General features: G+C 26.1%; 1 protein-coding gene across 1 annotated transcript; it reads left to right on the top strand.

The window, feature by feature from the left end:
- The first annotated feature begins 1,257 nt into the window (after window positions 1-1,257).
- On the top strand, window positions 1,258-17,158 carry LOC145830040 (V-type proton ATPase subunit d-like). Its single transcript, XM_082937934.1, has 7 exons — window positions 1,258-1,407; window positions 2,648-2,819; window positions 3,592-3,770; window positions 4,508-4,665; window positions 8,077-8,253; window positions 8,841-8,918; window positions 16,551-17,158. The coding sequence occupies exons 1-7, from the start codon at window positions 1,272-1,274 to the stop codon at window positions 16,710-16,712; spliced, it is 1,062 nt and encodes a 353-aa protein (XP_082794060.1). The 5' UTR covers window positions 1,258-1,271; the 3' UTR covers window positions 16,713-17,158.
- The last annotated feature ends 852 nt before the right edge of the window (window positions 17,159-18,010 follow it).

Genomic DNA, 18,010 nt, shown 5'->3' on the forward strand with positions numbered 1-18,010 from the left:
AATTTATACTTTTGAATAGTTAAACATAAATTATAATAGTTAAATTCCAAAGCCTTCAAATGGTAAAGTTAAACAAAAAGTCCTTTATTAAGTCAGACTAAGATTGCAATATTTTCCTAGAAACATTTTGAACCATTTCCCTATTTGAACAATTGGTTGTTGTATGTAATGTTTTTAGTATTGATGATCTGTGGCAAGGACTCCATATTGAAACTTTGATATATACTAAAAGTCTATTTTGCAAAATTTTAGAACCAGACTGTTTTTTGTTTAAGTAGCTGGCTAATTTTTTTTAGTATACATCATGATATAATTTTTTTTTAATTTTTAAAGAAGTTAATTATAATTTTTTTAATTTTAATACAATTTTTAGTTTTGCACTTGCAGAATTAGTTATGATAGTTTGAGTATTTTAATTAAAAGTTCTTTACCAGTAGTTTACTTCATTTTTGTGACACTTAGAGGTGAGCAGTTAGAAAAAAGTATACCTAGTTCAGTGCAAACTTTTTTATAATTAAGTTTATATTGTTTATTTTTACATTCCAATAACTTATTATTACAGTTATATTTTGCTGAAGTACACATTCTGAACACAGCAGCTACTCAATAGAATGTTTGTAGCTAAGAATTACTAGTCTAAATAAAAAAGAAATCTGACAGAAGTTATTATTTTGGTTCAAAAATGTGTAGTGAATAAGAAGTGCGTACTAAAATACTTGTCAAAATATGTATACTCAAAATACTCACATATCTCATTTAGAATGCTTATTTAACTTGAAATGCGTTCTTAAAACGTGTACCTAAGAGGAAAGTAAAAGTCAGTCAAAATATTGAAAAACTGGGCTAAATTTACAAAATTTTGGGTGGCTACCCTGTTGACATATACATTTTTTAAACTCTTCAATTATTTGAGTTTTTATAATTTGTTAAAATAACTTTCAAATAATATTTATAGTACTAAGATTACTAGAGAAACAAAGTAAAAAACTTTTTAGTTCCCAATTAAATTTTTAAGATATTCAAAAACTATTTTTAGAGAAGATAACATCTATTTCTTTACAAACTTGGTATATTTTGTAATTTAATTTTTGTTTAAAAGCTTGAATTTTGTGTATGAAATATACAAAAAATATTTAACATTACAGAAATGCTCTGTAAAACTATCAAACGTAATAAACTTGGTAAAATTAACTATCAAAAATAGTATATAAAAATATTTCTGATTAGTTATATCTAAGTTATTTATATTTTAGATCAAATTATAATAAATAATGGGTTTATTTGATTTTATTGAGACTGGTTTTAACGTTGACAATGGATTCCTTGAAGGTTTAATTCGTGGATTCAAAAATGGAATTTTGAAAGAAGAAGACTACAGGCATCTTACTCAATGTGAAACTTTGGATGGTTAGCATTTTGATATATACATATATAGCTTAGTGTGTAGACTGTGTAAAAGAAGCTACCGCTTTTGTGTATGCTAAAAGTCTGAAATCACATTTTTTACAAGTTGATTTTATCAAGTTGAGTTTTAACTAAGCTACAAGTATTTTTTAACATATTTTTAAAATTCAAAATAATTTTTCAGATATAGTTGGTCAAAGTTTGAGACTACAATAAGTTTCTTATGGGAGGCGCAAACCTAAAATAGTTTTTTCTTGTGTTTAACCTGGTCCTTCCATAAGCAACCTATTAAACTCCCCATTTTGTAGTTTTATATCTCAAAAATTAATTTTATAAATGATTAAAAGCAGCTGATAGCTAAGTTAAAGATCGTTAAGATAAGATTAATAAGTAAAAAAGTAAATTACTTTCATGGCCTAAATGATTCAATTTTAATGTATAAGATATTTACTTAAAAAAATCACACCTATAATCAACTCAGACAGCACCCTGTTTTTATCCCCTAAAATGTCCTGTTTAGACAACTTAAGTCAAACTAAATTACCCTGTTAAGATTGAAAATTCAGGCTAATTTGAATTTTTTAAAGTTGGTTTGAAAAACTCAGCTATTTTTTGTGACTATCAACCTTATTTCTGAAAAATGATATTATTTTCTACATCAGGGTTTTAAAAAGTGGTTCTTATTGCCTTTTTTAGGAAATTTTAGTAAGTCAGGGACAAGTGGAAGTAGTTTTAAAGTTCTGTAAATTTTTTTAGATTTTTTAATCAAACATACTTACACTAAATTATCTTGGGTTTGCAATAAAAAATTAAAAATAAAAGAGTTTGAGAGATAATTAGTAAAATATTTGAAACTTATACTAAATAATCTTTGGTTTGTAATAAAGAGTAAAAAAGGTCAAGTTGTAACTATGGTTGTAAAGAATTTTAGTTTTAAAATTTCGACAGCAATTATTATAGTGATTTTAAGTTTACCGGTTTGATTAACGGTAACTTTTTCATTGTTTGACTGTAACTACTTTCTATTTATTAACTCAAGTAGTTTTGAATAAGGCTAATTTAAAGTAAGCTAGCTTTTTTTCCTCAATAAGTAGCAATCCTGCAGTATGGTTAAAAGTAATAAAAGTATGGTTCCTTTTAAATGCTCTTCTGGTGCATCATTTTCCTATATAATAAAATATAATAATATACATTTAAAAAGATTAACTAAGTTAAAAACAAAAATATTTTACTGTTTTTATAGACTTGAAGTTGCATCTTCAAAGTACAAGTTATGGGAACTTCCTGTCAAACGAGCCATCTCCCCTTGCAGTTACAACAATAGACAGTAAGATGCGTGAAAAACTAGTTGATGAATTCAGATATGTTAGAAACCATGCTTACAAAGAACTTGCAACATTCTTAGACTTTGTAACGTTAGTTAATTGTTTATATTATAAAGTAAATTAAAGCATTATAATTAAAAGGAACGAAAAAATACATATGTATATATTATTACTATGTACTAATATTTAAAAATTTTGATTTTATAGCAATGGTAAAGTTGTTCTTTAATAAAACAAGCGTCTTTATTTTTTTAATCACTTTAACAATAAAAAAGTTAAAACTTCATAATAATTGGTTGCATAAGCTAGACAAGGTTGAATTTTTTGAATATGCTCAATTTTGTTATTTTTATTATAAAGTAATTTTGTGGTTTGTCCTAGTAGCTGTTTAGCAATTTTTATATCAAACTTAAAAAGTTTTCAAATAAGTTATAAGAAGTGTGTTTATATTAATTACTTACTTAGAAGTTATCTTTGTTGTCAATTGTCATTTAAATAATTAAATATTTATTAATCGTATAAAAATAAAGTTTTCATTCTCAAGAAAATTTAAGTATATAAAGTTTATTTTCTGGAGTTTATGTTTTAAGTAGCTTTTTTTTTTAAGACTTTCTGTCGAAGTATTGTTTTATATAATATAAAAATTTTTCTTAAAGTTTATATATCATTTATACTAAGCTATCTTCATATCTCTAATCAGACATAACTCGCATTAAAGATGAGACCAAGCTTGCAAAAAGTATGTATATTTAAAAATTAATGACTTTACAGGTCTATAGGGTTAATCATTTACCTTAAGTAGAGTCTTAAAGAAGTAAAAATAAAGTAAAACTGTTTGTTATAAAAGCTTCATCTTTTACAGATACAGCTATATGATTGACAATTTGATTTTGCTGATAACTGGTTCCTTGCGCCAACGTCAAATATCAGATTTGCTGCCAAAGTGTCACCCAATTGGCCATTTTGAAGACATGGAAGTAGCAAAAATTTCTAACAACACAGCTGAACTGTACAATTCCGTACTTATTGATACCCCACTTGGTTTGTTTGTTTTATGATGTATTACTTTATATATGTTTGTTAAATGTTTTTATATTTATTTTTCTCTTAGTTTTAGTTTTTTTTTTCAATTAATATTATGTATAAGCTATATGAGCTTAATGTTGTCAGACTAACAAGTTTTCTAATTTTTATACTATTTGTGTAGCTATAAAATATTTTTTTTTGTAATATTTATACTACTTAGATAGATTTATTGAAATTTATTTATTTTTATACTGAGAAACTTTTATATCTTAATTTAAAATAAATATTTTATTAGGTAACAAATTATTTTAATTAATTTTCTCATTGTAAAATTATAATGATTTCTTAAATAAAAATTCAATAGAGAATAACATTCCGACCCTGTTATTTTCCCAGAAGCTTAAAAAAATGCTTCATTAAAGTCTGTATGTATAAAGCTTAAAACAAGATCATCTATCACTTATCATCCTCATTTTGAACTTGATTTATTCCAAAAAAAGCATGATATTTTAAAGCCATAGGGGATTCAACTAGTCTTTTTGTAGAATTGTCCAACTTGAATAAAATTTTATATTTTCTTTTTTTATAAATATTTTAATGAAACATAATCAAAAATATTATATTTAATATATCTACGAGTTGTTATTTATTATTATTATTAGTCATACTATCATAAATATTACTATTCAACAACACTTTTGAATATATAGATTCAAGTATTTAGTATGAGATTAAATAACTTTATTTTATAGCTCGCTTCTTTAAGGATTGTATTTCTGAAGAAGACTTTAATGAGTTGAACATTGAAGTTATTAGAAACACTTTGTACAAGTCTTATTTAGAACAATTTTATGATTTTTGTAAAGCTTGTGGTGGAGCTACAGCTGAAGTAATGTGTGAAATATTAGCGGTTTGTTTATTATAAGTTTTTTTGAAGCAAATATGTTATCTTAAGTGTTGTCTAAATTTATTTGTTTTTCATGCTTCTTATACTCGCATATGATTTGTTTACTTCAATATATAATTATATGAAGTTTCTTTATGTACTGTATATATCCTTAGATAATCTGGATTTTTATAAAGCATTAACTTATCATTAACGCTTATCTAAGATATGCCTTGTATGTTGTGTGCCAAAAACTAGTATTATTTTTTTAAGAATCAATAATTTTATAGATTAAATAAATATGTTATAAATACGAAGTTTGTGAAGTTCAAATATATTTTATTAGAACAAATTAATGTATTGTAATGATTACGGACTTTAAAATATAGATAAAAAACTTATCCATTTTTTTACCAAAGTACTTGTAGGTATTTTATTTTAAAAAGTCCTGTGTTTTGTTTATTTTTTTCGTTATTGCTCAATATTTGTCTCTTAATTATTTATAACATTTGTTTCAATATTAATAAAGTTGACATAAATAATTTTAAGTTATAAAAAAAAACAGTATAGAGTTTTAAATGAAAATGTCTTTGACTTGCATATATTTTGTTTATATCAGTTTGCCATGAACCTGAATTCCTAAAAAATCCGGAATAATTATGGTCAATGGACCTTTTGTAAATTCGGTCATCGAGTTGTACACCTCTCATTTACTAAAACTGTTTAAGCTATATAATTCGAAAATATAATAGTAAATTTTTAAGCTTCACTTTAATGTAAGTAAAATGTGATATATGAACGAAATAGTATGAAATAATTAAAATACTATTCAATAGTAGTTCAGCAGGAAAAAAATATTTTTGAATATTTTTAAACTCATTAACTTGGAAATTGAAGCTAGTAATATTTTCTAAATAAAATACAGGAAAATAACTTTATGATCTTTCACTAAAAAAAATAATTTTCAATTGTTATACTCAAATACTTCATTAGACTAATGATTTCACACTAAACGAGTATTTGTAAACATAAAGAAACACTTTTTATAATGTGCTTTTACAAAATAATTTAAATTTTTTTTAATTGAAATTTTAAAGTAAGCTAAATATACTGTTTTGAATTATTATTTTTATTACAGGAAATAAAGATTATTATAAAAAATAGTTTTAATAATGTATAATATCATTAAACAAAAATGATTGTTACCAACATATAATGTATACGAAAATGTAGCAAGTCCTACAAAAAGTTAAACTTTTGATTAAGGGCATAACACTTTTTTTATTTGTTCTTATCTTTTTGATAATTATTGTTTAGAAACTATAATATCACATTGAAACTGACAATGTCTTAGACCTCGACTTGTGAACAATTTAGTTGTATCAGTTTATTGACTGTACCTACCTTCAGTTCGAAATTATTTAATATTTTTTTGTTTTGTCTGATGCAACATTTATTAAGATTATGTATGACTTTTATGCCTGATGATTCCAAGGACAAACCCAGGTCACATACTGTCACATGCACTGTTGATGCTCGTGCAGTGCATTCTAGTGTTTGTTGAATGATGGCGTAATAAAACACCCTAGCTTTGTTGATGATAGTCGAAATAAATAGTTGTTATATCAGTGCTAAGGCTCTAAAGCAGGCCTTAGCACTCCCAAACTCATTTTTGGAATAACCAACTTAGCAGAAATCTAAAAAATATCCCCCATCAAATATCGTCACTTTAATATTTAATTAGCAATTTAACTTTTTCCCTTACTTTTTATTGCCCCTAAAAGAACCAAAATTTTTCTGCATTAAAACAATCTTTCAAAAAGGACTTGGAAGTACACGATTGTAATGAGATTATACATTTTACAGTTAAATAAACGCATTTAAAGTGGCACTACAGTATATTTTCAGAAATATAAGGCTATTGAATACCTCTTTTTGTTCTTCAGTTTAATTTTTAATAAAAAGAAATAATAGTTTTTATACTTAAAAAATCTGGAAGAAAATCAGAAAACTTGGAATAAATTTCGTTGTTATATGTTATACATAATAGATAGTTTTCGCTTTACTTAAAATAAGAAAGTAATCTCTTCAACATTACTTAAAAGTATAAAAATATATACAATATTTAATTATTTGTTCGAATTAATATTTTTATAAACGTAGTTCAAAATATTTTTCTGTTCTTTGAATTGCAATAAAACTTTAAAGTGTTTCAAGTTATAGATACTTTTTAAAGATAACATTACACTAATAACATAGCTTTGAAGCGACTGCAATAATAAATTGCTTAATCAGCTTGAATTTCAGTAATGTTGGCAGTTTCAAATGTTTAATTTTTAACAAGTATTTGTATTATTTAACTTCATTGGATCTTATTAAAGAAGTATTAAAAATTATTCTAACATGTTGTTCTATTTTTTTGTCCTTCTTTAATTTGAAGTGTATCATTCTTTTAATTTTTACAATAGTTATTAATTATAACACCGAAAGCCTTTATTGTTTTAAGAAGATTTTTTTTAATATATAAGGAATTGAAGTTGATATCTAGTTAATAATGCCGATAAGAAAATCAAAGTGGAAGTTATATTTAGTAAATAGTTACCAGTTTTTTTGCAATCTTTGAATATTTTGTAAATGTTTCCAAATCAGCACCATATAAACAATCTACTTGTAGCTTGTAGCATTTTGTTTTTCTTGATGTGAATAGAAAACTTCAATATTTATTATTTTCTTTTCTAATAGTATTTTAAGTAGTATCTGAAAACTTTGACAATACTTAAGTTGATTTTTATTTACTTCCCTTAAGTTTTCTACTTAAGGTTTTACTTTTTTAAATTCAAAAATTAAGTTCAAAAAAATAAGTTTATGGGCCATAAGCAGCAAAGGGGGACCATGAGGCTATAGTTTTGAAACTTACACTAGATATTCTGGAATTGATGGTGAAGATCAAAAAAAAGGTCTCGGGTGTAATTAAAGATAGTTTTTTGAGAAGTCTTGTCAAAGGGGTCATAGCTTTTTTTATTTCTTTAAAGGGGTCTATGAAAAAAAGTTTGGTAACCCTGGTTTAAATCAATCGTTCATTTTTACATTTATGTTAATTCATTTCAATTCACACTGCTTTATTCATTATATAAATTTATTATTACATCTAACATATTTCAGCTAATTTTCAAATTCAGCTAATATTATTCAAAAGTAATGCTAAAATTTAACGATTGTTAGCAACTAAATGGATTCTATGAATGTGATAAGTGTAACTCTTGATTATATATTTGTATATTATCAGGACTAACATGCTTATTTAGTTTATATACATTTATTAATTATTAGAACATTAACAGGTAACTTGAGTTTTTCATAGCAACTGTATATGTTTTCCTAATTTTTACAAATATGTACTTGAATTGTAAATTTGTGTATAAAATATATTTTTAGTTTGAATGCGATCGAAGGTCGTTCATAATAACAATAAACTCGTTTGGAACTGAACTTAGCAAAGATGATAGAGTAAAGTTGTATCCAAGAAGGGGTAAGCTCTATCCAGATGGTTTAAAAGAACTGGAAAACGCAAATGATTACGAATCTGTTAAGAGAGTTGCAGATTATTATCCAGTTTGTTATCGCTGTATTTTTATTTTAGTTAAATACTCTACTTTATTTTTAGCAAGCTGATGCTTTTATGCCTATTTGTTTTAGTCCTTGATTAATTAATTTTGTTTTTACTTACACTTAAAGTTTGATCATTTTTTATGTGAAAAAAACACATTACACCATACATGCTAAATTGACTTAATATACTCAGACAATTTTAATAAATGTTTTTTTTTATTACTTATAATAAATTTAAATTTAAGGAAGTAAGTAGATTTACACTAAAAGTATATTTTAGTTTGAAAAATATGAATATTTACTAGTAGAATTAACTTTATAAGTGTTGTACAGAAATAAATATTTATCGAAAAATCTAATAAAAATACTAAAATTAATTCCGCTAATAACCTTTTTTCATTAATACTGAGTAAAGTTCAAACTGTTCGAAAATGTTACAGAAAATTGAAGTCGTTTGGTTAAATCGGAAACATATTTAGTTTTAAAGAAGCAAGTTATAACTTATATATTATACTGTTACTATATACTTAAGAAGATGAGTATTTATACATTTAAATTAATATACTAATAAAAAATTATATGTATAAAAGGAATACAAAAAGCTATTCGATGGAGTTGGAAGTGGAGTTGGAGAAAAGACTTTGGAAGAAAAGTTTTACGAATACGAGGTTAGTTAAAAAATTTAGATAAAGTTTTAAGAATATTTTAATTGTGTTGATGAAGTTTATTAAGTTTTTAGCTAATAAAATATTGTTTGCCGTAAAAAATATTTAAGAATTATAAGTAGAAACTAATTGCGCAAATAAAATTAATTTCTTTTAAAATGCTGCATGTAAAATTCTTACAATTAACAGCATAGTTTTTTTTTAATATTTAGACTTGGTGTGGAGGCGATTTTAAAGCTAAGCAAAAACTAAAATAGAATATATCTATTTTAAGTGTAAAGTTTTTTTAAATTTTTATTAGTAAGTTGATAAAAATGATTAAATAGTATAAAAATAGTAATGTACGAGAGATATGATCTTTGGAAGAAAACAAAGTTTGTTTTTTGTATATTGAAAAGCTTACTTTGGTTTGATATCATTTTGACTAAAAACGTTTTGCATCTGAAATACACAAAAAAATACGTTAGATATAATTAGAACTTGTTAAAACTATTACATTATGTTGTATAATTTACGATGGATATTATGAGTTCAATTATTAAGTTTTTTTTTTTTAAATAGTAAGTTATTTTAAATTTATAACCATATTTGATGTTTATGATCTTTAACTATATTTTTACTTTTGTCCTAAATTTTTCACTAATACCTTGCACAATTTAGGTAATTAAAATGACAATTGAGCCATCTAAGGTTGCCAAAAGACCTTGAATCCTGGAAAAACCTGGAATTTGAGAAATTTCGAAAAAAAAGTTGGACTTTTAAACAACTTTTACATGTTAAGTAGTAAAATTTCGATTTGACACAAAAAATCTATCGTAAAGATAAATTTTTTTGTCATCATCAAAAAATTTTTATATTAAAAAACACATTTGAAGAAGCTTTAAAATATGTTTTACATGTCGTTATACTATATAACATAGTTTTAAACCTTTAACTTAATTTAAAACTAAAAATAGACCCTAAAACGTGTAATTTGAAAACCTGGAGAAAATTTGCTAAAAATATTTGGCAACCCTGTCTAAGGTACTTACACCAGGTAAAATACTAAGAAATTAAGTTTTAAAACATATTAGATTTGTTAAAAACCCCACAAAGACTGTCCCTACTATTGGGACTAAAATATTAACTTGTTACAAAATATAATTTTTGAATTTTCTAACTAGTAATTTTTTTTGCGGCGTCAAGGACTTGTTAATCTAATTCAGGGGTCGGCAAACTGCGGTCCGCGGGCCAATTGCGGCCCTTTAAGGATAAATCTGCGGCCCGCGAGCACGTTTTATTTTTGAATGGAATGCGGCCCTCGAAAGAAAGTTCTGCGGCCCGCGAGCATGTAAATGTGGCCCGCTGAGCAAAAATATATTCTAAGTTTAATTTTTTATGGTAAAAGTGCTGTAGTTTGTTTAAATTTGATTAGTTTCATTTGAAGTCCCTGTTTAATATTCTGAAACAATTAAAAGGCTTCACTGCTTTGGGTTAAAATTGTAAAAAAGACAGATTAGCATTCGAGCCGTGTTTTTTTTTTCTCAGTTTTATTATAAATTGGACTAAAAATACTTGTATTAAGTAAGTTATCTATATAAATATCTTAAGTAAATGAACAAAATGCAAATGTTTTCCCTTGTGTACAAAATGGACAGTAATTAAGGAAAACGTCATTTCTTTACAGTTTATATACTTTCTTTAATATGTAATTTATGGGAACGGGTCACTTTTGCACGAGCGTCACTTTTGCACGAGGGGACACTTTTGCACGAGCGTCACTTTTGCACGAGGGGACACTTTTGCACGGCGACTCTTTTGCACGAGCGACACTTTAGCACGAGGGGACACTTTTGCACGGCGTCACTTTTGCACGCAGGGTCACTTTTGCACGAGGGGACACTTTTGCACGGCGACTCTTTTGCACGAGCGTCACTTTAGCACGAGGTGACACTTTTGCACGGCGTCACTTTTGCACGGAGGGTCACTTTTGCACGAGGTGACACTTTTGCACGGCGACTCTTTTGCACGGTGGGTCACTTTTGCACGAAGGACACTTTTGCACGGCGTCACTTTTGCACGGTCATCACTTTTGCACGGCGACATTTTTACACGTCAAAACTTTTGCACGACGTTACATTTGCATGACGACATTTTTGCAAAGCGTCACTTTCGCACGGCGTTATAATTTCACGGGTATACTTATGAACTGCAAAATTTTAAATAATCAGTCAATTTTGAACGGATTTCATATACTTATGAACTGCATGATTTTATACTTATTATGTATACTTATTATGTATACTTATTATGTACTTATTATGTATACTTATGAACTGCAAAATTTTAAATAATCAGTCAATTTTGAACAGAATTTCACTTTTGCACGCTTCTAATTTTTATTTTCTCAAATAGAAATATAAATAATTTTTTTTTTGTCAATTTAAATAATATTCGCTTTTAAACGCAAGTTATTTTGAATCAATAAAATGTTGTAGTTTTTTAATGAAATTTTAATGTAAAGTTTTTATGAAACTATTGTTGCAAAAATTTATTTTACAAATTAAGTTTCGGTCTAATACTTCGTCAGTGCTTAAATAAATTTCTTAAATAAAAGTTTTTATCTTAAGTTTTACGGAAAACAATATAATTACGTACCACAATTCATTTATTCATATTTATAATCTTAATCAAAATAAACTAGATGAATAACAAACAATTTTGAACAATTTAAATAAAAATTATCTGAATCTCGTTAAATTTTAAAGAGAAAGATAACCTTAATTTAGTAAGGCTTTGAAACACGAATCTTGAGTATTATTTTTTATTTATATTCTCTTGATGTTAAAATTAGCAATATATAGTTGTTAAACAAATGGTTAAAATTTATTTTAATTTTAAACGGTTGTTAAAATAAAACAAAAGATTTAGTTAATTTTTGAATTGTAAAGGTATTTCAGATTTTACTTGACGTTTATTTTTCAGTCTATTTTTTAATTTAGCGTGAGAATAAAAAGAGCAATAAAATTAGTTGAACTTGGATTATTTCAGCATTATAACTTTGCATGATCATGATAAGACAGAGAGAAAGTAACATTTGGAAGTTTGAACTTATGTTAAAAGAAAATATACCACATTAGTCTTCAACCGCTGCAACATTTCAATAATGAGGCTTGGCAGAATTTTTTTTTTATCGGACAGTTGAAATATGGAACAAACTTACAAATGAATTAGTTTCTTGCAAAAATTTTAAAGAATTTCGATTAAAGTTAAAAATTTTTTATCAAAATTATATTTGTGTTAGTAAAATTAATAAGTAATTTTTACCAACCGTTGATTTAATTTTAAGATTAAGCTTAGTTTATAATTCAATTTATTATATTAGCAGCACCTTTATTCTATTAATAATGAGTCCTTTTTCAATGTATTTAATGATTACTCAAATAGCCAGTCTATTTTTAATGTCCTTTGAGCGTTAGGTTTTTATTTTTGTTGTTAATCAATGCGTTTAAATTTTTGACGTTCATCGTTCTACATCAAAGCGTAAATAAGTATAAGTTTGTGCTTAACATTTTGCTTTTTATGTTAACCTATAAGTTTTATATCAAACTATGCTTTTATCTTTGTTTTAACAAATAAACTTCTTGTATTAACTTTATTTTTTTATTATGTTTCTTTCAGTTTAAGTGGTCTAGGTTTTGATGCCTAGGTCCATCATATGGACAATAAACTTGTAACTGTGTAGTAAAATATATAATATGACATAGTTGTTGACTAATATATTAAAGTTCAAAATAAACTAGAACAACTTACTTACACTCAGAGTATTTTTTATCCTAGTTTCTAAATTAATTATTTTTTTTTGTCCCTGGTATGAATTTTTTATAAATAATTATATTTTATCTTTCCTTAGTTTGTTTCTAACATTAACTTTTACTGTTTAAGATTTTAAATCTTTCATTTTTTGCCTTTAATATAAGTATGTTATAAATTTGGTACTAGCTAAAGAAGTTTTTACCAAAATGAAAAACTGATGTTCCGTGCGAAAAAATCATTGTGCTAAAATGTCGCTGGGCAAAATCTTCATCGTAAAAATGTGACGTTGTGCAAAAGTACCGTTGTGCAACAATGCTGCCGTAACAAATGTCGCCGTGCAGAAGTGTCTCCTCGTGCAAAAATTACGCCGTGCAAAAATGACCCTCCGTGCAAAAGTGACCCTCCGTGCAAAAGTGTCCCCTCGTGCAAAAGTGACCCTCCGTGCAAAAGTGTCCCCTCGTGATAAAGTGACGCTCGTGCAAAAGTGACGCCGTGCAAAAGTGTCCCCTCGTGCAAAAGTGACCCTGCGTGCAAATGTGACGCCGTGCAAAAGTGTCCCCTCGTGCTAAAGTGACGCTCGTGCAAAAGAGTCGCCGTGCAAAAGTGTCCCCTCGTGCAAAAGTGACCCTTCGTGCAAAAGTGACAGTCGTGCAAAAGTGTCCCTTCGTGCAAAAGTGACGCTCGTGCAAAAGTGACGCTCGTGCAAAAGTGACAGCCACCCGTAATTTATACCTAAGATATTTTATCACTATATTAAAGTGTACACAAAATAATTAAAAATAACATAATAAAAAGAAATAAGTTTATTTTATTTAGATTTTAACACATTTTGAATGTTGTATAAGTTTTCTGTGTACTTTAAGTTAACTCCTATGCACATCAATGTACAGAGATGTTCATTTTTAAAATATTTTTAAAACTTTATCTAAGTTAGATTAAGTTCAATTTAAGCATAATTTTCGATTATAACTGTTTTTACATACAATATCTAAGAGTCTACAGACACATTTAAAACAATAAATATGACATAATTAAATTAGTTTTTGTTCAGTATACAGTTTTATTTTACAAACAAAATTTTTTGGCAACTTAAGTTAATTTCTTTGCATTGTACACTTATATACACAGGTGCTCTTTTTTGGAAAAACCTATTAAATACAAACTAGATTTAGGGATGATAAATTTGTTGAGTCTGTGTATTACCAATCAAAATTGTTTAAATTTAAGCAAATAAACAACTTTAAAGAGTGGCAAATTAAACTTATGATGTATGTTTTGTTCACTTCACAGTTTTAGTTTTAATTATGATATATGTTAAGTTTTAAGTCTTGCAGCTGCTAAAATTGGAAATATTACTTTTATTATTGTTTACATACAAATGTAATCAAACATTGTTGCCAAAAACCCTTGAATTTTGAAAAAACTTGAAATTTACAATTTAGGCTAAAAAAATCTGGAACTTGAGAAATTTCGAAAAAGACCTTGAGTTTTAAACAATTTTTACACGTAAAGTAATGAAACTTTGACTTTACACAAAAGATCTATCAAACAAATGTATTTTTTGTTCTCAAGAATTTTATTCATTTAAAAACACATTAAAAGTAGCCTAACAGTATCTTTTAAATGTTGCTATACTATTTTAGACAGTTTTTTTTTACTGTAAACTTAATTTTATACTAAAAATAGACTAAAAACTTGCACTTTTAATAATTGAGAAAACCTGGAAAAATTTCTTAAAAACCTATAGCAACCCTAAAACTGTTTACATTCTTTCTAAGAGTTAAAAATAGCACAAGTATTTTTTGTTTGACATATGTTATTTATATACAACATAGGAATTTTATTTTAGAAAATAAATAAAAATGGTAATTTTAAGTATAATGACCAACTGTATTAATTTTCTTATCTTTAACACCCCTTGTAGGTAATCAGATTCATATGATTTCGCAGTAAAATGTTCTTAACCTTCTTAATAAATGCATGTAAAACCTTATACAGAAATTATCATAGTTATAGTTTCAATCACAAATATTAATTTAAATATAATTTTTTTACAACTTAGGTACTTTGTTTGACACGTTAATTATACCTAAGTTTCTCTTATAAATTTTTTATCACTACATGTTATATTTGAGTGTACAAATTTTTTTAAATAACACAATAATAAGAAATAGTGTTTATTTAATTTTGGTTTTGACTCATTTTGATTTTTTAGAAGTTTTTTGTGTATCTTAAATTTATTTCTACGCACACCAATGTACAGAGATGCTCATTTTTAACCAAATCTTAAACAATACTTAAGTTATTAAAAACACCTCAAACAAATATTCTCAGATGAGCAGCATTTTTTGTTGTTTATATCTTAATAGATCGTTTAAAGTCCTAAATTGATTTATTTGACTTTGAAATATCAGAAATTGCTTAAAGGGACTTTTTGTTGTCACTGAAGAGATTAACAAATAACTTTTACTACCACTAACACAAGTTCTTTAACAAAGTTTTCAAATCTAAACGTTGACGCCTCGACAAATTTTCCTGTAAAGTTTGTAGTTACTGAAGATAATCATGTGCTTTGTTAAAACTGACTTAAGCGATTTGTTTTTTTAGTTTCTCGCAACAACTCCTAATAAACGTTTTGTGATTCTTATAAATCGTCTTATATTTTTAGTTTACTCTTTTTTATAAGCAATATTTCATTGCAGATAAAGCAATAAATAATTGCTACAATTATCAATAAAAAAAGTTTTTCTACTTCATTTATGGCTTAACAAATTTTAATACTATCGTTAACACTATTTAAGTAACTTAACTGTCCATTCAAGCTGGCTTACAATAATTTTTTTTTCTGTATATATTTATTTCACTGTCAAAAAACTCGTTATTTCTTTATTTCGTGAGTTTTATCTAAAGCAGGGTGGCCAAAAAAGTCAAGTAGTTGAAAAGCTCACACTTGGTTAAACCTATTTAAGAGATTTTAGAAAATTTAGGTGTACGTGTGAAATTTTTATTTAAAACACTTTGAATAAATCTTTGGATTCTCAGAATAGTTTTTATGACTGCATTGAAGTTTATTAATTATTATTTTTTACTTTTCGTTTTAAATATTTTGTATTTTTTTATGATGATACTTTTGTTAAGTATTAAACCTTTTGTTTTTCAAAGGAAGTTTTTGGCTTTTTTAATTTTTAATAAACTCAGGCTGGTTTTATGATATTCAGACATTTCTGCTTTTAAAGTGGCAACCATTTAAAACACTAATCAATTTTTAATAGGGTATTTTATTAAAGTATTCAAGCATTAATTATTTATTTAGTTAACCAGCTACTGATTTTTTTTTAAAGTACAAATTATTTAAAACGTAAAAACTATTTTCAGCACTTAACATTTTTTAAATTATAAAAAAAGTGGTTGACAATACAGAAAATATATAAAAGTGACTTATAGATGGTTTTCAAGCTTAGTTTTTTAGAGAATTAGGTTCTAAGTAAAACAAAAAATATATTAAGATTTTCTTATCAACTTTTAAAGATAGTATATAGTTTATTAAGTCTTGAGTATATTAGTCTATGTAAATTTTATTCCACTAAATATGTATAATTTAAATGGGTAATCTATGTGTACCTAAAAGTCATTAAAGATAAAAAACTGAATAAAAATAAAAGTATTTTATTAGTGTCACTAAAACTAAAACTGCGGCCCACGAAGATTTTGGAAACTTAAAATTTGGCCCGCGAGCACCAACTGCTTGCCGACCCCTGATCTAATTAATCAATCAAAAAATATGTTTTCGAAACTTCTTACTTCATTGGTATATTTTATTTATTTCTTATAAAATCACAGGTATATTTGAACAAGTATAGTTTCATGCAGCAATTTCAATACGGAACTTTCTACTCGCTAATAAAGCTGCGAGAACAAGAGAGTAGAAACATCATCTGGATATCTGAGTGTATTTCACAGCAACATCGCAGTAAGATTGATAATTTCCTCACTATTTTCTAATCAGATATTATGACTTCATAAAACCTATTGATTATGAGTGCGTCTGTTTGTGAAACAAAAAAGTACATCTTTTGACATAAAATTTTACTATTATTATCATCATTTAAGTTATTAATTGATTGATCACGATTTTTTAGTCTAGCTACTTTATACTAGCATTTACTGAAAATATTTAACTTTAAACATCCATTTTTTAAACTCTTACATATAATAATTTTTAGATTTGTTTTCTAAATTAAAAAAAGCTTTCTCATTCAAATCAAAGATTTTGGAAATGGTTAATGATAAACTTAAATAAGTTTATTTTTCTACTAATATGGTTGAGTGAATTATATATACAAATTTTCTTTTGTGCAATATACTTTTAGATTTCGCTAATTTTTTATCACGGTAAGACTAAGTTCTATTGCTTCTTTTTCTACATTAAATGCATGTGATTTGGGTCATTTATTGTTTATATAGTTTAGTTGAAAAAAAGTATATATATATATACATATATATAAGATGTAACGTTATAAGGCGTTAAATCCTGGAGATCCTGATTAGCTAAGCTTATCGGAATGTATATCACAGATGTTCTTGTGCTAAAACTTTATTTCAACTAACGGCGTTTCACTGCTCTCAAATAAATTTAAGAACAGATCTACGGAGTCTCAAAAAGCTCTAAGAATCTAAGAATTCTTAGAGCTTTTTGAGACTCCGTAGATCTGTTCTTAAATTTATTTGAGAGCAGTGAAACGCCGTTAGTTGAAATAAAGTTTTAGCACAAGAACATCTGTGATATATATATATATATATATTTCTAAAACATACAGGGTTGAAAATTTTCAGTTTCTAGTTTATCAAATGTGATCGAACATTCCTATATTTAAGTACTACTTGATTAAAGTTAACTTTCGATAACTTATTATTTGGACAGTTGTACAAAGTCATGCTAAGTTAGTCTAATACCAAAGACTAAGTTTCACGTCAGATGTCTAGATTATTTAAGTAGCCTTATTGGGGGAAAAAGGATGGTACGTTTTTCATTGTAAAAACAATTATTTTTATGTATGAAGTAATTTGGTTATGAAATGTAAGAAATATTTATTTCTGTCATAAAAGTGTTAACCTACATAATTTATAATTTTTTCAATCCTTTTTCTTAGGTTTTGTATAAAGATTATCATTAAACATTAAACGTCTATAAAGAGCAGGGTTGCAAAAAAACATAAAATTTCGGAAAAACTTGGAACTTAAAACTATTTTTACATGTAAAGTAACAAAATTTCGATTAGATACGAAAAATCTATCATAAA

This window comes from Thalia democratica, chromosome 2, assembly GCF_965202585.1.
Source record: "Thalia democratica chromosome 2, ktThaDemo2.hap1.1, whole genome shotgun sequence".
Taxonomy (NCBI): Eukaryota; Metazoa; Chordata; class Thaliacea; order Salpida; family Salpidae; genus Thalia; species Thalia democratica.

Coding starts and splice junctions, on each gene's coding strand:
- LOC145830040 (XM_082937934.1), top strand. CDS start 1,272: ATGGGTTTATTTGATTTTATTGAGACTGGTTTTAACGTTGACAATGGA. Junction 3,771..4,507: donor ACTTATTGATACCCCACTTG/GTTTGTTTGTTT, acceptor TTTATTTTATAG/CTCGCTTCTTTAAGGATTGT. Junction 8,919..16,550: donor AAAAGTTTTACGAATACGAG/GTTAGTTAAAAA, acceptor ATAAAATCACAG/GTATATTTGAACAAGTATAG.